This window comes from Pantherophis guttatus, chromosome 5 (assembly GCF_059756535.1).
Source record: "Pantherophis guttatus breed Tessera chromosome 5, ASM5975653v1, whole genome shotgun sequence".
Taxonomy (NCBI): Eukaryota; Metazoa; Chordata; class Lepidosauria; order Squamata; family Colubridae; genus Pantherophis; species Pantherophis guttatus.
The window spans coordinates 56,697,883-56,719,531 of NC_142067.1; the positions used below are offsets into that span (position 1 = coordinate 56,697,883).

Consider the following 21,649-nt stretch of genomic DNA (forward strand, 5'->3'; position numbering starts at 1 on the left):
TGGATTCAATTGTTTCCTTTTGTCTTTTCAGCATTTCCAGCTGAAAGAATATTTTTTTCCAATGTGACAAATACTAGCTTTCAGATTTCCTGGACTACACATTTTCCAGCAAATACTACTTTCCATTTTCTTTTTTTTGAGGAGGAACAGCTGATAAAGAAGGTTAAAACCCAAAGCAGTCATCTGAATATTTCCGAACTAAAAGCAGGAACTTTGTACACTGTTAAAATAAAGCTAGTATTTTATGGAAATGAAAGTGAAACCATGCAGCGTAAAGTTAAGACAGGTAAAGCAACATAAAATATCATAGCGTGCATCTACTACTGCAGATGTCCATAACAGAAAGTGTTACCTTTCCAGTTTAACCTAAGTAAATATGAACAGAGAGTCAGTAACATCAGATGTCTAGCATACTAGCATGCTATTCTCTTTCCAAATATCCTTCCTATTTACGGAATCAAGTTTAGAGTAATTGCAACTTCTCAAAATGTTCCCGTTGGTTATATTTGGGTTTTTTGGAATTTACAAAGAAAGTAATCAAAATTATTGATTATTGAATCCATTGATTCGCAGTTGGTAAGTGAATATCCAGAATAATTAGAATATAACATAATAATAGTTGTGTTCTAAATATATCATATTTGCAGTAATAATTGTTGCTATATGCTAATCATCAACACATTTCTTTTTAACAAATGGTAGTAGATGGACGAAGAAAGAGGACTTTGGGGTTCTTTTTTTGTTTTTTCTACTTTTTAAAAAAATTATATTGTGCATGATAAATATTGTTAGCTATTAATTCAGACTATTTGATTTAGTTTGCTAATATTTGTACATATGGTAGTATATGATGAATGTGATATTTTAATCTTCATCACTATGTTGTTTTCACAATTATTTTATTTGTTCAAAAGAGCAAAAACTGTTCTGCAAATCTTTGATCGTAGAGACAAAACACTCAGATGGTAAATATCACTTGTGTCTCTAAATGTAAAGTTGCTTCTTTTCAGTTGCTTTTAAGATATTCCTTTGATTTTCTATTTGAAGTGTAAAAGTGAGTTGGCATAATGTATTTGATGTCTAGAACCTGACCACAAACTGATTACTCATATTTTAACTAACAATGCTTGTCTAACTTTGGTCACCTTCTCATATCTTGCAGCTGCCCAGAAGTTTAATGGGACGGTTAGGATAGTGAATCTGAACTATAGCTCAGAGTTCAGTAACTCAAGAAGTGAAAAGCACCAACGTTTTTCAAACATGTTTCTTAATGAAGTAAGATGATGATGATGATGATGATGATGATACTTTTTTAAAAATGAGACAGCTCTATAATGGACATAATCAGATATTTATTTTATCGAGTATGATCTAGGATACAGAGTCCATCATGTCCCATGATAAGTCCATAATGTGGAATAATAATTCTATGGCAATGTTGCAACTTGCAAATCTGAAATGGGGATAAAAATTACAAAACTAAAAATAGCCGAAAATTTCTGTTGTTAAGTGAGACATTTATTAAGTGAGTTTCCCCCCATTTTATGACATTTTTTGCCACAGTTGGTAAGTGAATCATTGCAGTTGATAAATTAGTACTGTGATTGTTAAGTGAATCTGGCTTCCCCATTGATTTTGCTCATCAAAAGGTTGCAAAAGGTGATCGTATGATCTTGGGACATGGCAACGGTCATAAGCATGAACCGGCTGTGTTAGCAAATTATCGTCCTGTCTCCAACCTTCACTTTGTTGCGAAGGTTGTTGAGAGCGTGGTTGCACGACAGCTGCCTCAGTACCTGGATGAATCGACTTATCTAGATCCGTTCCAGTTGGGCTTCAGGCCCGGGTACAGCACAGAGACGGCATTGGTCACATTGGTTGATGATCAGTGGAGGGCTCGGGACAGGGGTTGCTCCTCTGTCCTGGTCCTATTAGACCTCTCAACGGCTTTTGATACCATCGACCATGGTATCATGCTGCACCGGTTGGAAGGGTTGGGGGGTGGGGGGCACTGTTTTACAGTGGTTCTCCTCCTTTCTCTCCGACCGGTCGCAGTCTGTGTTGACAGGGGGGCAGAGGTCGACCCCGAGGCCCCTTGTATGTGGGGTGCCACAAGGATCGGTCCTCTAGCCCCTTCTGTTCAACATTTATGTGAAGCCGCTGGGTGAGATCATCCGTGGTTTTGGGGTGAAGTACCACCAGTACGCTGATGACACCCAGCTGTACATCTCCACCCCAGACCACCCCAATGATGCCCTCGAGGTGATGTCCCGGTGCCTGGAGGCCGTACGGATCTGGATGGGGAGGAACAGACTCAGGCTCAACCTGAGATCAAGATAGCATGCGCAAGATGGCGACGCTAGCTGAGATCGCGGCGTGAGGATGGGCACTGACCTACCTTTTGGGAGCCTCTGAGGGTCGCCCTGAAGACCTGGCGACCCGGGTCCAGTTGGGGGAACTTCCTCCCATTCCGGGGATGGCTTTCTGCTCCCTCTTGAACATCGTGGTGGGAGTAGAGAGCAGAGAGCAGAGAGCACAGCGTCGGCGAGGCTCGGAAGCCTCGGAACAGCTGAGAGGCGGCGTGGCAGCGTTTTTCCCCCCTAGCTGGAGCTCGCTGGGAGTGGAAGCGGCGGCGGTGGCATTGCGCTGGGGGCGCCTACCACGTGGACACTGCCCCAGGCTCTGGCTTTGTTGAGGTGCTGTCGGGGCTGTTGGGGCTGCCAGTTCCCTAAAAAATCTCAGGGACACTACCGGGATTTCATTACGGCAGTGGGGGATGGCGACGAGGGCAACAACCGTGAAGACTTCCGGCTGGCTCTGGCGGGGAGAGGAGCGCCCCATGGCCTTGATGAGGGGCGCTAATGTGGCCGAGGACCATCTTTTCGAGCCAGGATAGACGAGGATTGGGTGTGTTATTGAGGGGGGGTCTCCGCTGGGGTGTTTTAGAGTGCCCTCGGGGACTGGGGGGGTTAAAGTGTAACCCCCCCTCTTTCCATCTCTCCCCCCTTGGAACACGCCCTTCTCGGACTTGCGCCCTCTTTTGGCTTCACCTCGCTGACATAAATAGCTCGCTTATTCCACCTGAGCCCTTCCCCTATTTGTTTGGAGGACTAATATCATCTGAACAGGAGCTGGTATATGACTCCATCCCACCAGCTGAGAGGACCAGCCAAGAGCCTAACCACTGTGAGAGAGTGACTTGGGCTCTGAGCCCCACGGGCTGAGCTGGGATGGCATTAGCTATTTTGCACTTTGCACTTTGTACCTGCTGGCAGGGGAATGACCATCGGACAAACCGCTGTGAGAGGGCGGATTGGGGACTTATATCCTGGGTGCTGTACTGTCTCTGTTGTACCATCATTCGGCACCTGCACTTTACACTTACACTTTGCTGGCAGAGGGACGGATCATCGAATCCGCTGTGAGAGGGCGGATTTTGGACCTATATTATGGGTGCCAAGTGCGCAAGTTGAACCATTACTTCCATCTCACCAGTAAAGGGGGTAGACCATCGAGCCAAGCCACTGTGAGAGGGCGGTATGATTTATTCTTCCTCCCCCCTTGGACTGTGTCGACCTGGAGACGGACTTGGCCTCTGTTGTGAGAGAACAGTGGACTGGGTCTTGAATCCTTTTGTGGCTCCTGTCTTTTTATGTTCTCCCTCGGACTTTTCTGTATGGACCCTTTAGGGGACGGTCACCCCATCCCTGTGGCAAGATGTACACAGCAGCGGAGCTTCTTGGTCTGCGAGATTCCCCCCTCTCGCAGGCTTGGCCCCCCACGTTATCGAGGGCCTACCTTGATGACGGATTTTGGAATCCTGAGAGGTGGCATGCCGCAAAGAGGGGGCTGAGGGGTTTTTTAAAATTGTCTTTGTGTAAATTTTTAAGGGGTTTGGGGAGGGGGGTGGGGAGGGAGGCCAGTCTGGCTGTTAATGGTGCCATAGGGGGTACGGACTCTGGGGGAAAGGGGACTGTTAGAATGCCCTCTATTGAGGGCTTTTCCATCAATACGCTGAGTGGGAGGGGCAGGTATGGCGGGAGCAGGGGGCCGCATCGTGTGGTGGGGGCACGCGCTCGCTATCTCTGAGCGATTGCGTGCCCCGGTCCCCTTAGCTCTTCCCGTTCCTCAGGCTGCTTAGAGTCTCAGGGCCCGAGTTTCCGGCTGATGTTGTGTAATGCCAGGTCCGTAGTAAATAAAGCCCCCCTCATTTGTGATCTTATTCAGGAGGGGGGAGCGGACCTGGCAGGTATTACGGAGACCTGGTTGGGCCATGAGGGGGGGGTTCCCCTCGTGGAGATGTGCCCATCAGGCTTCCGTGCATTTCATCAGCCGAGAGTTCAGGGCAGGGGCGGGGGGGTGGCGGTCATTATAAGAGAGGGTCTTGATCCGAGGGAGACCACTGTGCCTCAGATAGCCGGATGTGAGTCCCTTTTCGTGAAGTGGGGTCGTGGGGTGCAGATGGGTCTGTTGATCACGTACCTGGCTCCCTGCCACGTGGCGACGACCCTGCCTGAACTCCTCAATGTTATAGCCGAGGTGGCGGCTGATACCCCCAGACTTCTGGTCATGGGGGATTTCAACTTGCCATCCATTGGTGAAACTTCTGAGGTAGCTCGGGAGTTCATGGCTTCCATGACGGCCATGGACCTGACCAAGTAATTCACGGCCCTACTCACATGGGGGGACACACTCTGGACTTAGTTTTTGTCTCTGGTCAGTGGTTGAGTGGCCTTGATATAGGGGATATAGATACTGAACCCTTGTCATGGTCTGACCACTCGCTCCTTCGACTTGACTTCCTGACCGCCGCACCCCGTCGCAGGGAGGCGGAGCCGACCAGGTGGTTCCGCCCCAGGCGCCTGATGGATCCTGATAGGTTCCAGATGGAGCTTGGGCCATTTCCTGAAACTCTAGCTCACGACTCGGCTGATGACCTGGTGGCCGCCTGGGATAGTGCGGCTGCCGGGGCTTTGGACCGGGTCGTGCCTTTGCGGCCTCTGACCCGGCACCGAACTCACTTAGCTCCTTGGTTCTCCGAGGAGCTGAGAGAGATGAAGCGCCGGAAAAGACGCCTAGAGAGCGGTTGGAGGGCCAGTCGTTCCGAATCCGACTTGACACTGGTAAGGTCTCATATTAAGACCTACCTAGTGGCGATAAAAGCGGCGAAATCTAGCTATTTTGCCGCTCTTATCGCGTCATCAGATAACCGCCCAGCCGCCCTGTTCAGGGTGACCCGCTCCCTTCTCCATCTGGGAGCGCGGGAGGACCCCTTGCAGGGCCGAGCTGAGGATTTTGTACAGTATCTGGATGATAAAATAACTCAGATTCGGGAAAACTTGGCCACTGACTGGGTTAGTTCAGACGAGATGACTGAGGCAGGCCTTGAGAATGTTATCTGGGAGGAGTTCGATCCTGTGGCTCCCGAGGACGTGGACAGGATCTTGGGACGGCTGAACGCCACCACATGTTTATTGGACCCGTGTCCCTCCTGGTTGGTGCTGGCTTCCCGGGAGGTTACACGAGGCTGGCTCCAGGGAATTATCAACGCTTCTTTGAGTGAGGGTGTCCTGCCGGCCGCCTTGAAAGAGGCGGTGGTGAGGCCTCTCCTCAAGAAGCCATCCCTGGATCCGGCTGTTTTGGCTAACTATCGTCCAGTCTCCAACCTTCGCTTTATTGCGAAGGTTGTTGAGAGTGTGGTGGTGCGACAGCTTCCACAGTACCTGGATGAAGCTGTCTATTTGGATCCGCTCCAGTCCGGTTTCAGACCTGGGTACAGCACGGAAACGGCATTAGTCGCGTTGGTGGATGATCTCTGGAGGGCTCGGGATAGGGGTTACTCCTCTATCCTGGTCCTGTTAGACCTCTCAGCGGCTTTTGATACCATCGACCATGGTATCATGTTGCGCCGGCTGGAGGGACTGGGAGTGGGGGGCACCGTTTTGCGGTGGTTCTCCTCCTATCTCTCCGACCGGTCGCAATCCGTGTTGACAGGGGGGCAGCGGTCGACCCCGAGGCACCTTGTTTGTGGGGTGCCACAAGGGTCGGTCCTCTCGCCCCTCCTGTTCAACATTTATGTGAAGCCGCTGGGTGAGATCATCCGTGGTTTTGGGGTGGAGTTCCATCAGTACGCTGATGATACTCAGCTGTACATCTCCACCCCAGACCATCCCAACGATGCCTTGGAAGTGATGTCCCAGTGCCTGGAGGCCATGCGGGTCTGGATGGGGAGAAACAGGCTTCGACTCAACCCTTCCAAGACCGAGTGGCTGTGGCTGCCGGCATCCCGGTATAGCCAGCTGATGCCATCACTGGTTATTGGGGGTGAATCATTGGCCCCCACGGAAAGGGCCCGCAACTTGGGCGTCCTCCTGGATGCACGGCTGTCCTTAGAAGGGCATATGACGGCCGTGGCCAGGGGGGCTTTCTATCAGGTTCGCCTGATACGCCAGTTGCGCCCCTTTCTGGATCGGGACTCCCTATGCACAGTCACTCAAGCACTCGTCACTTCTCGTCTGGACTATTGTAACGCTCTCTACATGGGGCTCCCCTTGGGGTACACCCAGAGGCTCCAACTGGTGCAGAATGCGGCCGCGCGGGGGATTATGGGAGCGACTGGGCGCTCCCATGTGACTCCTCTCCTGCGCGAGCTGCATTGGCTTCCGGTGGACTTCCGGGTGCGCTTCAAGGTGTTGGTGATCACCTTTAAAGCGCTCCATGGCTTAGGGCCAGGGTACTTACAGGACCACCTTCTGCCACCAATAGCCTCCCACCGGCCAGTTCGCTCCCACAGAGAGGGCCTCCTCAGGGTGCCGTTGGCTAGACAATGCCGGCTGGCGACCCCCAGGAGGAGAGCCTTCTCTGTGGTGGCACCTACCCTTTGGAACAATCTACCCCCAGAGATACGAGTGATCTCCGGCCTCCGGACCTTTCGTCGGGCCCTAAAAACTCATCTCTTTCAGTTAGCCGGTCTCTCTTGATTTTATGATTTTATGGTTGGTTTTAAATTTTGATATGGATTTTAAATTGATAAATTTTAAACTATGGGCCAAATTTAATTATTTTAAATCTATTTTTAATCGTATTTATGTATAAATGTTTTTATTTTGGCTGTTCACCGCCCTGAGTCCGAAAGGAGAAGGGCGGTATAGAAATTTGAATAATAAATAAATAAATAAATAAACCCATCCAAGACCGAGTGGCTGTGGTTTCCGACGTCCCGATATAGTCAGTTGGCGCCATCTCTGACTATTGGGGGTGAGTCGTTGGCCCCCACAGATGGGGTTCGCAACTTGGGCGTCCTCCTGGACTCGCGGCTGTCTTTAGAAGAGCATATGGTGGCCGTGGCCAGGAGGACTTTTTATCAGGTTCGCCTGATTCGCCAGTTGCGTCCCTTTCTGGATCGGGACTCGTTACGCACGGTCACTCACGCCCTTGTCACCTCACGCCTGGATTATTGCAATGCTCTCTACATGGGGCTCCCCTTGAGGAGCACCCGGAGTCTCCAATTGGTCCAGAATGCGGCCGCGCGGGTGGTGACGGGAGCGATGTGGCGCTCCCATGTGACCCCCCTCCTGCGCGAGCTGCACTGGCTCCCAGTGGTCTTCCGGGTGCGCTTCAAGGTTTTGGTTACCACCTTTAGAGCGCTCCATGGCTCAGGACCAGGGTACTTACGAGACCGCCTTCTGCCAACAGTAGCCTCTCACCGACCAGTTCGCTCCCATAGAGAGGGGTTCCTCAGGGTGCCATCGGCCAAACAATGTCGACTGGCGGCCCCCAGGGGGAGAGCCTTCTCTGTGGGGGCACCTGTCATCTGGAACGAGCTCCCCCCGGAGATACGGAGGATCCAAGACTTACGCATCTTCCGCCGCGCCCTAAAAACGTTTTTATTCCAACAGGCTGGTCTGGCCTAACTCTCCCTTTTAAATTGGCTTTTAAATTGGGTTTTAAATGTTTTTTAGATAAACTGGATGTTTTTAATTTGTTTTTTGAGCCTAAATTATTTAATCTGTTTTTAATGGTTTTTTAACTTTTGTATGTCTCTGTATTTTATTTTGGCTGTTCACCGCCCTGAGTCCTTCGGGAGTAGGGCGGTATACAAATATGATAGATAAATAAATAAATAAATAAATAAATAAATAAATAAATAAATAAATAAATAAATAAATAAATAAATAAATAAATAAATAAATAAATAAATAAATAAATAAATAAATAAATCTGCCAAGCATCTGAATTTTGATCACATGATCATTGGGGCTGCTAACAAAGGTTGTAAGTGTGAAAAATGGTCACTTTTTTGCCATTGTAACTTTGAACAATTACTAAACAGTCACTGTTGTAAGTCAAGGACTACTTGTGTTTACCAACATTACCTCATTTAAAATTATGCATTTGGTGCTGCTACCACTTCTCATGATTATTTGATGGGGTCTTAGATTATTTTTCCACATAGACTGGCAAATAATTTTTATTTTGAGGATGCTTGAGATGATCCTGGGAGACCAAAGTGTCCTAGGACTACTTTAGGAAACTTTAGAAAACACAGATTGAGACTATGAATATGCAATTAAATTGCATATTACTTGCAATAACAAAGTAAGTATATTCTTATGGAAATATGGGCTGTCCTTGATTTACAACAGTTCATTTAGTGACTGTTCAAAGTTACAACAACACTAAAAAAAGTGATTAATGGCCGTTTTTCACACTTATAACCATTGTAACATTCCCATGGTCACCTGATCAAAATTCAGACGCTTGGCAACTGACTCATATTTTTAACTGTTGCAATGTCCTGGGATCACATGATCCCCTTTTGTGACCTTTCGAGTAGCAAAGTCAGTGGGGAAGCTAGAATCACTTAACAACCATGTTACTAATTTAACAACTGCAGTGATTCACTTAACAACTCTGGCAAGAAAGATTGTAAAGTGGGGAAAAACTCACAGCAAATGTCTTGCTTAGCTACAGAAATTTTGGGCTTATCTGTGGTCATAAACCAAGGACTACCTGCAGTCTACTATCTCTATATGTTAGTTTCTTAATTTTGCTTTTAAGAATGCATATGGCTATCCTCAGTTAAATAATTAGAAAGGTAGTTCAATGACATTGGTTGGTTATTGAGAAATCTTGTTGGATGCAACTTCATCCCATCTTCTGAATGTTCTATATGGTTTTATTCAACCATTAAGTAAATAAGTAAGTCAGTTTGGTCAAGTGTTTTAAGGCACCAGACTAGAAAGTAGGAAACTGTGAGTTCTAGTTCTACCTTAGGCATGAAAGCCAGCTGGGTGATCTTTGGCTAGGCACTCTCTTAGCCCAACTCACCTCACAAGGCTGTTGTTGTGGGGAAAATAGGAGGAGGCAGGTGTGTGGATATGTTTGCCACCTTGAGTTATTTGCATAAATATAAAAGTGGGAAACAAACAAACAAATAATTTAAAAAAAATCTGTATGTCATCCTTCAAATCATGCAATCAAAATAATTCTCAGAACAAATACATACACAAATTCATGACTCTGTTTTGGTAACAGGTCCGAACATCTTTGCCTCCTAATATTCTTCAAAAAATGGATGCTGGTATGATTAACATTTCAATAGTAAGTATTACCCCAGGAAGCATTGTGGTCAACTTCAGCCTCCTGATTCCAATAGACATGGATGCAAGGAATGTTTCTGGGTCTCTTCTTGAAGCTTTTCGAAACAGCATCCTTTTCGAGGTTGATAATAGCAGTCTTTCCATATACGGTAAATAATAGTTTCTTTTAATTTCATAGATTAATTTCATAAGCAGTTAAAACTCAGACCAATATTCTCCAAGGGCAGTGGAATTCCAAAATGATATTCTAATTATGTTTACTTCAGTCATTATATTTGCATACAGTATTTACTTCTCATGGAGTTTGTGAGTTAATCATGAATTGTAGTAAGTAGTGTGGTATTAAAATGATGTTCATTCAAAAGAACAAAAGTACTGACATTTTAAGTATAGAAATATCAAAGTATTCCAGCATGCTAAACAATAATCACAAACTCATGTATTACTGCTCTCTTTTATTATATTTTTAAAAAAACAGATAACAATGAATGTGAGAGAGAGGAAACAGATTGTTCTCCTAATGCATCCTGCTACAATATTTATGGGTCTTATGAATGCAAATGCAAAGAAGGATTTGTCAGTGTAAATGCTGAGAGACCTGGGAGAAACTGTGAAGGCAAGGTTTCAATATTTATTTTCATTTTTTTCCAACTCTGTTATTCTCATTGCCATGGAATTGTTACTTCAAACTTGTGGTCCCCATGCAAAGGATTTCATACACTCTCGGAAGCTCTTGTTCATGGAGTGGGCAAGGTCCAGTCATCTGAACCTGTCCCTGCAAAAGGCCATTCTAACACCTGTAGTTTCCTCAACTTGATTTGCCTATCAATATTGAGGTAGCCACAAATCTTTTCTAATGAAGTATTGACTTTACTTTAAGTACTCCTCCACTACTGATCACTAAGGCTACTTTTAAACCTGATATGGCTCTTCTTGGGAAGAAAAATTGTGGGTGGCATTGGGAGACATTGGATGCCACCCACAAAAGCTATTACTGAGAATCCTAGAACTTGAAATCCACACATCAGATTAAGACTGGGGAAGGCTGGGTTAGAGACTGATGCACTCTTCTTTAGTGTCATCCTCCTTCCCAGGAAAATAAAAGGCGGTTGTAGCTGACTGATAAAGGAAACTTTTTGAGATGATGGTAAAGCTAAAAATTCTTGTACATTGGTACTTTGATAAAACTGACATAGGAACTGAATAGTGTTGAGGGGGCTGCAGATGGATGGTAAGTCCATCTTCTAGCCAATCTTTCCTTCATTGAAACAGGATCCCAGTTTCTCTTGAGGAGGAAGGAGAGGGGGAAGGGGGAGGTTAGGCTTTGTCTGAGTTTTGATGGGCTGGCCTGCTGAGCAAAACTAGGCCTGTGTCCTGATTCTTTTCACAACAAGAAACAAATTAAAAAAGCAGAGGTTGTATTGGATGCTTGTATTTATTCCCAACCTGGAAGGGGTTCAACTCATTCCTTTATCAAAGAAAACTGTAAGCAAACATAAACCTAAGGTACATGTCATTATATGAATTAATAGAGTCAGCAGTCTTTTTCAAGAATGATCTGCAGAGTTTCTAACATTATAACAATGCTACCGAAGTAATTAAATGGTAAATGATAAAATATTAGACATCTTACTGCTATAATATAAAATGCTGATTAAGTATCCTCCTTGAATGAAGCTCGAATAGATTTATTTTTTTTTAAAAAAAAACTGTACTTCTTCATCCCTTTCAAGTAATTAAAATAATACTTTAGAAACATGTAAAAAACATCCCAGTGAAATGATTGGGTATAAGAACCGTGGTGGCACAGTGGTTAGGATGCAGTACTGCAGGCTAGTTCTGCTGACTGCCTGCTGCCAGCAGTTCAATAGTTTGATTCTCACCGGCTCAAGGTTGACTCAGCCGTCCATCTTTCTGAGGTCAGTAAAATGAGGACCCAGATTGTTGGGGGAAACATGCTGACTCTGTTAACCACTTAGAAAGGGCTGTAAAGCACTTTGAAGCAGCATATAAATCTAAGTCTATTGCTATTTCAAGTGATTTCTTTTTCTCGTTGGGTAGGGTGCTTTATCTGCCTCACTTCAAATTTTATTCTGTCCACCTTGGGAAGGACCTCTCATAAATGCAGCATGAAACTTTACAGTTATGTAACATTCTCAAAATTTGCTAGAAAACCAGATTTCACTTGCAAGGTTGATCTGACATCATTGAGAGATGAAGATTCTTTTACAGTTGTCAGTAAAGCTCCCGTTATTTTGTAGACCAACATACAAATGTAAACACATGTTTCTAAATGCATGAACTCTGAATAAATTGGGGGATTGGGAAAAGAAAATTATTTTATGAAAGAAGACAGTGTTTTGTTAATTTACAGATTGGGCAAGTTTGAAGCTGAGATAGTGAGCATCCATTGGCTGGCATTCTCTGTGTTCAGCTAGCTCAGGCTGGGCAATAGTTGGCTGAATATGCACTCTGTGAGCTCCAAACCTACAAGCCTGCTGAAAATGCTATGCAGATAGGAAGGGCAAAGTAGAGGAGGGAAGGGGTGGTTTTGGAGTGCATACAAATGATTTCCAAATGGGAAGGCTTCTCGAAGGATAGATCTCAAAATTTACTGTAATTCTTTGTGCGGGAAAAATGAGTTGTATAATGCAATTTTCAATATCTTTTCCCTACTTTATAGTACTTTCTTCCAGCCTTAGTTCTGGAGATGAACGGCCAAAGGAATGGAGCAGCACAGCTTTACCCTTGACCTATCCATATACTTCAGACCCCATGCCTTCATCTGCCAAGGATAACTTTTCTATTAGTAGTGGCAGAAGCTTGGAGAATGAAACTGCCAACACTACAATTAATAAGAAAAATATAAATCAAACAACAAACATTTATGATTTATCTCAGAAGTTGTCCTTGATTAACAATTCTGCTGCTGGTTCAATTAAGGAGGCAGTTCAAGTACTCTGTGAGTTTGAAAAAATTGTCATCTCCATTAAGAAGGACTTTCTGCACCAGAAATCTATCCCAGAAACTTCCTTGTACCTAGGGAATCCACGCTGCAACGTAACCTCCAGTAATTCTAGTCACGTGGTACTTCAGACAGATTGGAACGAATGTGAAACTGAAATACAAACTGTAAGTCTTTTACTCGAGAGTAAATTAAATCAATTCTAATCAAACATTAAGAAGAGGTAAATTGGAATAATTAATATAAGGTTTTTAGAATTATTAATGCTGAATACAGTATTACATGTCATTCCACTTTCTTAATAAGGTTTTTTCTTAGAAAAAAAGATGATAATAACGATAAATTATGCAGGCGCTATCCATAAAGACCACATGGCAGGGCAGGATTTGGGGCGCTGATTCACAATTTAAACAAATTGTTTCTGAAATGTATTTCTCATGCTTTTCTGTTACTGTAATGTAATTCTTGTTTTTTCCAGGGATCTTCTACATATTAGATTCCTCAGTTGAAATAAACTAATTATGAATAGATCAACTAAATGAATAGAATACAATCCTTATATAATCAGCAGGTCGTGCATGGTTCTTCATTTTACTGTTTTACTTACTTTATAGCCCAGCCTACACGTATCTACTTTTTCCCACTCCTGTTTGCTATCTTTTAAACTAAAAAAAAAAAAAAATACAAATTCAATATATCTTTCTCTGTTGCATTTCTTTTACAGAATACCACACACACCATTGCAAGAACTGTTCTTCGCAATGATTATTCTTCCCATGGGATTATCCACCACTTAAAGATTTCAAGTCAAATTCACTGCATCTTTCAGAACGATCTCTTAACTTCATCTGGATATACTTCAGAAGGGTAAGTAACTTCTTAGGAGATAAGAACCAACTACATTATTTTAGACATCAAATAATTGTTGCAGAAGTCCAAAATACAGAATTTAAAGGATAATTTCTGCAAAAGAGAGGGGGATATTCAGAGCTGACCTTCCTTTTAGACACTGTATCCAAATACAGGTAACTCAACTACAATTTTTATCTTTTCATGTACTACTTACATTTAATGTCTGGAAGTAGCAATAGGGAGCAATTATAGGCTTAGGGTTATATTTCCAATTACTAAAAGAGCCATGGTGGCACAGTAATTAGAATGCAGTACCACAGGCTAATTCTGCTTACTGCCATGTGCCGACTGCCAGCAGTTCAGTCATTTGAGTCTCACCAGGCTCAAGGCTGACTCAGCCTTCCATTCTTCCAAGGTCAGTAAAATAGGACTCAGATTGTTGGGAGTAATATGCTGACTCTGTAAACCACTTATAAAGCACTATGAAGCGGTATATAAATCTAAGTGCTATTGCTATTGCTATTTGCAAGACAGAGTAAACTTTACTTACATGAAATATTTCAGGTTTTATGAATATTTGCAGTCAAATTATGTCTTTCTAAAAAATTTCCCTATAGAAAGGAGTAAAAATAGTATAAGATAGTCCTAATAAAGTAATGTGAAATAGAATTTTAAAAAACGAAAAGCTTTTAATTTGTTGACACTGATATAGTAATCAAATTCTAACAATCTTTGATTTTAATTATTCACACTCTTAATATTTATGCAACTGTTTAATTTTTTTTCTAGATATTGCACAAGTAAAAAGTGGTATCCTTTCTATTTCCTTGGCTGAAAACTGAACAAGGAGCCACTTTATTCTTTTGTGAAAATAATGCTGTTACTGTGCAGACACAGGACATAGTTTACAAAACTAGTCTACCAATGTTAACAATGGCTCCTTGCCTTTCAGAATTTATACCATTTTTGAAGATTTACATGGATCTGGAGACTTCTTAACAGAAATCCGATTGTTGATTGGCAATTCTCCAATTCCGCCAAATTTCAGCATCTCTGGCAGCGATAATGTAATGATTGAGGTGGGAGTTCAAACAAGAAGCAAGAAACTCAGGGTGGTTGTTGGCCAATGTTGGGCAACCCCAACCAATAACTCAATGGATCCTCATGCATTTCATTTTATACATGGCGGGTACAGTATACACAATGTATTAAGATGTTATTACAAACCTTGTGAATAATAAACACAAAAATTTATAGAATGATATCAGCTTTTATAAAGTTGAAACACCAGCAATGTAAATCTACTCTTTTTTGTAATGGTTACATTTCAATTTATTAGTTAATACAAGCTATTATTTCTTGGCTTTAGCCTCTTAGCTGCTTAGGTATTTGTTTTAATTATATTCATCTACTTGGTTATGGAAATTATTTAGATAATATTTATAAAATGGGGAAACATTTCAGAATAAATGCATTCTGAATTTTTGGTTTCTGGCTTTAGTGCTTGAGCTGTTCCATCATTCCACATAGATAATTTTAGCAATCAAATCGAAGACATGAAGAAGTAGGGCTAGGGTAGGAATGAAATGAAAATAGATGAGAAAAACCATTCCTCTTTCTAACATACATGTCTGCAGACTTTCAGTGAATTAAATGGAGGTATATGTTATACCAGTGGCCAGGTTTGCTTTTATAAACTTCACTGTTGTGAGAAGTTGGCAGAGGTAGCAGCAAGGGAATTTTCTATATGTGTTGGTGGAGGAGAGTACCTGTCAGGAAACAGATGACAGATGGCCAATGGCTGAATGCCTGAGTTGAAGTACCTCAACTTGGGGAGCTGCTTGTTGGTTACTTCTGCAATAAGAAGGGGAGGAAGAATAATGGCTTCAGTCTCCAGCGGGCAATTGTATACATTGTGAAGTATGCTCAAAGAATATTATGAAGCTACTATTTAACTTACTTACTTACTTACTTACTTACTTACTTATTTGAATTTGTTGATGCATATCCCTCCTAGATGTCATCAAATCTCTATGAAACAGAAGAGATTTATAGACTAGTGAAATATTTTACTATCATTACTAGAACTATCAGCCATTTAATAGCTGCAAATGGAACAGCAATACTTTGATACTCTCTTTTTGGAAAATTACCACATTTTTGTCTGATTATAAATAGAACTGTAAATCCATATAGATCAAATTCTATGCTTCTTTAAATGTTTAATTGAGCTTTCTTTTTCAGTTGTCCAGTTCCAAATACAAATACTAAAATGATTGCAAATGGGATATCCAACCGAGCCCGATTTAAACTGAAAATCTTTTCATTTGTCAATGGTTCAGTGGTTTACTTACATTGCAAAATCAAAATTTGTGTTGAAATGCCTAAAAGCACCTGCAGAACGGTAAGGAGTCTTGCTCAGTTGGAAAACAAAATGATTTTAAAAGAAACAGAACTATTGTTTTATCTCTTCCCAGAATATGGTACTTCAGAAATGAAAACAAAATAGTATAGAGCTCAGAGATAAACTTAATCTGTAATTTTCTTCAACAAAAACTGGAAATGCAACAGTTATCAAAAAGAATATTAAGTGCTGTGTATGTTGTATGTTATTTGCTTTTATTTCCATTTTGGTGCGTATCTACAACAGAATCTTAAATGATCTTACAATAAGATCATCTTAAGATTCTAATGTAAATAAGCTTCCATCTCCAACAGAAATTCCGCTCAGCAACACAGAAATTCTGTTCAGTAACAAATCTTACGTATAAGATTTGAAATAAGAAACAAATTTACGTATAAATGTTTTAAAATGCTAAAAGTGCTATAAGTACTTTGAATACTGTCACTGAAGCAAACAGAGGGCTGTGGTTTTTAGAATTTACTGACTTCTATGGGAATATATAGTAGGTATAGAGAAATTTAGCATTTTTGGTTGTATCCTAAGTCTGTGACTGCAAGGAGATTTATAGGTAGAAAAGGATCATGAATATTATTCCTTTTGATGTAAGGAAGCACAGGATGTCTCAGAGATGTAAGTCACCTCAGTTGGAGTTACTATATCCTATGATACACTAGACCCCCCAAATTCTATCTAAGAGTGCCTTCTCAGTTATAACTTGATAACTTGACTTATATATGTGATCTGACTATATGGCAATAGTGTTTTTAAAGGATCTCTAAGAAGTTTATTATTTAGTAGTCATAACGTACAGCACATTTATTCTAAAAAAAATGATTTCATAAATATATTTCATTCTTGCAGAATTGTGAGGGTTTCCGCTTTTGGAAATCAGGTGAAATTATTGCTACACCCAAAGCAACCTGGGGTCCTCTTCGTAAATTCAGTGGTAAACCACTAGGTAAGTCAGGGCTTCAGTATGAAGTCACCAGGTAAACAATTTAACGTTGAGAGTGCAGAATTATTGAAAATGGACACCCTGTGAGTGGAACCGTACATGGAGCCAACCAAGAGAAGCCAGAACCTTTCTACTACAAAGCTTAGCATGGGAATGGGCAAATCTGACCACCTTAGTTCTTCTTAATGCCTCATCATTGGGAATGCATTATGTTTGGGATACGGGTAATTTGGTTTGTTTCCATTTCTTCAAATGTGTTACATTTGGTTAGTTGAATATAATAATTACTCTAAAAGTTTCCATTAAAATGTTTAAATATCTTGCACATTTCTCAGAACTGTCAATTTTCTTTATGATTTTGTGTATGTGCAGTTTTTGTAAATTATTTTCCATGCTGATTTTTTAAACATAATTTTTATGTATGTAAGTCTTTTAGTCCAGATTTCTGCCTAGGATTTATGTCTGTTGTTACTGATGAGGTGCATTGTAAAATTTAAACTATAAATTTTAAATATTTACTGTTTCATTTGATGTGTTGGCTAAAAATGTGAAAGTAAATAAATGTGCATTTGAATGTGGACTAAATGAATTTCTTCCCTAATCCCAAATCTGGGGTAGGGGGCACACATCACCAAGTGAGGTCTGATACTAATAACACAAGAACATCACTTTCTCCTTGCCCAAGCTCTCTGATGAGAGTCATCTAGTAGAATTCATAGCTACAATTGGACAACCTGTGACATTGGATCATCATTTCACAGATATTTCCTTACCAGGTTCCTCAATGCCTTCAACAATGGTAGAGCTTCATTGTATTGCTTCCCTGGAAAAGCTCTTAAAATCAATGTATTGTTTCACTGGAAAACTTGTTAAAAATTCAGGGAGATATTCAGAGATGTATCTGCTTTGAAAATAACCTGTGTTGTACTGTATAGCACAGCCAAACATCAGGAGTTGACCACAAAAAAATGTTTTATGACACTTTGTATTATTATGTCATAAAATGTTTACAATCACTTTTATATTGTAAAGCTCTTTATAAAATTTGCCAAGTGTCAATTCTATGGGAATTTTCAATTCTGGATTATGGATGTATTCTGAAGTTAGCCCAGTGGTGGGATTCAAGTAATTTAACAACTGGTTCTCTGCCCTAATGATTTCTTCCAACAACCAGTTTGCCAAACTGCTCAGAAAGTTAACAACCGGTTCTCCCGAAGTGGTGCGAACTGGCTGAATCCCACCACTGAGTTAGCCCATTTGAAATACCCTGGTTGAAAAATGATTGCCCTGTGCTGCACCATTTCAACCAGTTAAAGGTTACACACAGACAAACAAGAGTTTTAGTAGTATATAGCTGCTGTTAAGTTGCCCGGTGTGCTACACTGTCCTTAATGAATGCTCTTTCATTTTTCTGCTATCTAAAATCATGGCAGAACTGAATACAGCTTCAACAATAAGCATATATCGAAATACAGCAAAATATGGTAGTCATATTCTTCTTCAACATCCTACAGAGAGATAATCGTATGTAGGGAATATTTTACTTCTAGGCACCCACCACAGTCAACCTCTCATGATGCTACCTGTCCTCTATCAATCTCAGGGTTAAAGTTACAGTTTCTTTTCTTGTTTTTCTGCTGGGAGGCTCTGTCCATTTTAGCTCTCTTAGCAGCAGTAGCAGCAGCTCATTTCAAAATACAGAACACATACAAAAGAAAAACTGGAATCACTCTAGCAGTGAAGATGAGATTCATGGAGAACACCACATAGGCAATCTCTGGTATCGTGAGTGGTAGAATAAAATAAATAAATCTCCTTTCCCCTAGCAACTAGGGGAGCTCTTGCCAATCAAAATAAACTACCCTGGAATTATTTGTAGCTAGGTTTTTCCTTTCCTTTCCTTTCCTTTCCTTTCCTTTCCTTTCCTTTCCTTTCCTTTCCTTTCCTTTCCATTCCATTCCATTCCATTCCATTCCATTCCATTCCATTCCATTCCATTCCATTGTGTCTGATTCTCAGAAACTGCCTGGACAAGTCCCTGCAGTTTTTCAGAAGTAGTTTTCCATTTCCTCTATCCTAAGGCTGAGAGAAAATGACTAGTCCAAGGTCAGAAGACTTTATGCCTAAACAGGACTAGACTCATGGTCTCCTGGTGTCTATGTAATACCTTAGCCACTACATCAAACTGGCTTTCAAAGCTAGTCTAACTTGACATAAAACACCTCATAATGTACTTTGTAATTGTTTGGGTTTTTTTATAGCTTGACAAATACAGCTTTGTTGACCATAACAAGAAGAAAATAGAATATTTCTAAAATATGAGATTTATTAAGACTGCAATTTTCTCTGTGTCATTTATCATTCTAAATTACAAATAAACTACAGTTATCTAAACTGTACAGATTACAGTAAATCCTTTGTAATGAGTTTATTTCCATGCATATGATTGCACTCCTGCAGTGAGGCAGTATTATAATGATCTGATCAAATTTTATATAATAGCATTCAATTTATAGCAATGGTAATTTTTTTCAATTTCTTTTGCTTCAGCTGGATTAAAGGAAGAGAAAAAAACTGGTATGAGAGTAGGCTATATCGTCCTCATTGTTATTGGCGTACTTGTTCTCGCACTGGGAATAGCAGGACTTTTAGTCTGCCGATACAAACACAAGTCTGGGACCTATGACATCAAAAGGAGGACTGAGTTTTTTAACTACCGAGCCTTCCATGATTGAAATACATGTAAGTTTTGCTAATTAGTGAATTATTTTTCTCAAGAGCTAGTTTCCTAAACCGCCCCCCCCCCCAATCCACTGAAGTGACTATTTAGAGGCTTATAGCTACTATTAAATGGCTGAGGGAAAACAAGGAGTCTGGTCCTTCTTTTGATTTGCAATTGACTAGAGCCCATGGTCCTGGCTTTATTCTCAGCCTAAATAACAAATGCAGGAAATCAGGAGTCCAGGCAGTTTAAATGAATGTATGTTTATTGTATGCTAATGCTCTCTACATGAATCTGAACTACTAACAATGAAGGAAAATTGGCGGTAGATAAAAGTCAACGGAATTCAAGATGGGCTGGACTTAGATCTCTTGTGGGCGTGAATGGACTCATGACTGGTGACACATTTGACCCCTCCCTCAGGCTCAGCCTGGTCATCTCCTACATTAACCTAATAGCGATAGCACAACTAGATTGAATAATGATAAGTGGACTGCAAATGTGATGTCCTGTCACTCAACAAATGCACTTATTTTCTCTTGGCATTCTAGCTGGAATCTTTCTATAAATATACTGGTCCATGAAATGCTGGAGGTGAAAGACATAATCAAAGCAGCTGATACTCAGATTATCGGGCCTCTGAGAACTTCTTATCAGATTTATGTTGCTATTCCAAACCATTTGCATCATTTCAAGAGGGAAGAACATTCACCAGTAATTTTGTAATTGGATTTATTTTTGCTCTGTCTCCCAGTTCCACAATTAATATCACTTGCTTTTAAAAAGGTAGAAATTTTTTAGCTATGTAAGAAAGTAATCCAAGCAATTGCATAAATTCTGTGCGTGTGTGCCCATGCGTGTATGTATGTGTATGTGTATGTGTATGTATATGTATATGTGTGTGTGTTTGTGTGTGTATATTCTGAATAAATATGTATATTTATTCTGTGACTGTACAATCATCATTTTGATGCAGGGGTCTACATTTTAGAGAATATAAGTGAAATATGCTAGAAGTTTGTGAAAAGAAGGATTCCGAAGCTGAACATATGTTTCCAAAAAGATCTGAAAAACCAACTTAACATAGGATTAAAAGTGATGAAGAGATTCTGCTTTTTCTGCCATTTCAGGAGAAAAGTGGAACATGTTCTTTGATAATAATCTTCCTCATATTTAGCATAATTTTTAAATACTGAATGAAACATACAATGGAAAGTATCCCTCTCTTAAAACTCATGTTTCCATGAAGTTGCTTCTGCAGATCTCTAATTCTTACAATAGCTTTTAGTCCAACATTCAACTTCACACATCTACTTGGCAGAAAACTTATTCATTCAATTTCTGTTTGGATAGTTAGAATGGAAGTCTTTGAAATGAAGAAGAGAAAGAAAAAAGGGAGAGACAAAGAAAGGAAGGGAGAGAGAGAGAGAAAGAAAGAAACCAGAAAACACTAGTATAAATCGATTGTAATACAATAATACTTGGATCTTCAATTATTTTGGATGTTTTTTGAGTCTACAAAATTTACTAGAATTTTGCTAAAGGAACAGCTTTTTAAAAATTGTACACTGCTTAATACTGCAGTAATTGTAGCAAGTAAAATTGCTGCTGTAAAATAGATTGATTTGGACAGACTAAGAGCTAAAAGTAAATACAGAAAATTTGCTGATATGCTTTTAGAAACTGCTAAATTTTGGGTATGTTTATTATAAATCTTCATTCCAAAGAATGCTATTTGTCTTATAAACATATAGGAAAGAGGAACTATTTTTATAGCTATTGTTTTTGACTTTCTATATCATATTAAAATTAAGTGGATGTTACTGCTACTGTAGGTGATTTGTGAAATGGGTAAAGCTGAAAGAGAAACTGAACAATTTGCTTTCAATATATGCCAAATGAAACCTCAGTCTTCAATTAGATATACAAAGCCTATACACTTACCTTTATGTTTGCTACTTTAATAAATACATTTTGTAAATTAATTTGCAGTCTTTTATTTTAAATATTATTCAGTTATTCAAACCTGAGATTCTTTTATGCCAAATGGGATTTTAGACCTTTTCCTGAATTCTTCTTTGCTTGCAGTACATTAGATTTATATCTTTCCTTTTTTACAGGCACAGGAGGCAGCATACATACTGATCTC

General features: G+C 40.9%; 1 protein-coding gene and 1 long non-coding RNA gene across 3 annotated transcripts in view; one reads left to right on the forward strand and one right to left on the reverse strand.

The window, feature by feature from the left end:
- The window catches only part of UMODL1 (uromodulin like 1), a 46,034-nt gene extending 25,586 nt beyond the window's left edge, over window positions 1–20,448 (forward strand). Inside the window, exons 12-22 of one of the 2 annotated variants that reach the window (XR_015734480.1) lie at window positions 32–286; window positions 1,163–1,275; window positions 9,538–9,751; window positions 10,081–10,218; window positions 12,286–12,734; window positions 13,292–13,434; window positions 14,372–14,498; window positions 15,664–15,823; window positions 16,685–16,781; window positions 19,329–19,520; window positions 20,052–20,285. Coding sequence is in view for 1 of the 2 variants with exons in the window: in XM_034423948.3 (XP_034279839.2) it covers window positions 32–286; window positions 1,163–1,275; window positions 9,538–9,751; window positions 10,081–10,218; window positions 12,286–12,734; window positions 13,292–13,434; window positions 14,372–14,608; window positions 15,664–15,823; window positions 16,685–16,781; window positions 19,329–19,513 (1,991 nt within the window). In the remaining variant the exon portion in view is untranslated. Of the gene's footprint in view, window positions 1–31; window positions 287–1,162; window positions 1,276–9,537; window positions 9,752–10,080; window positions 10,219–12,285; window positions 12,735–13,291; window positions 13,435–14,371; window positions 14,609–15,663; window positions 15,824–16,684; window positions 16,782–19,328; window positions 19,521–20,051 lie in introns of both variants that reach the window. The other variant, XM_034423948.3, reaches the window with a different exon arrangement.
- On the reverse strand, window positions 12,652–15,274 carry LOC117669466 (uncharacterized). Its single transcript, XR_004592450.3, has 3 exons — window positions 15,189–15,274; window positions 13,970–14,030; window positions 12,652–12,720 (listed from the first exon to the last, which is right to left on the reverse strand). It is a non-coding gene; the product is annotated as an uncharacterized LOC117669466 (long non-coding RNA).
- Window positions 20,449–21,649: the final 1,201 nt, after the last annotated feature.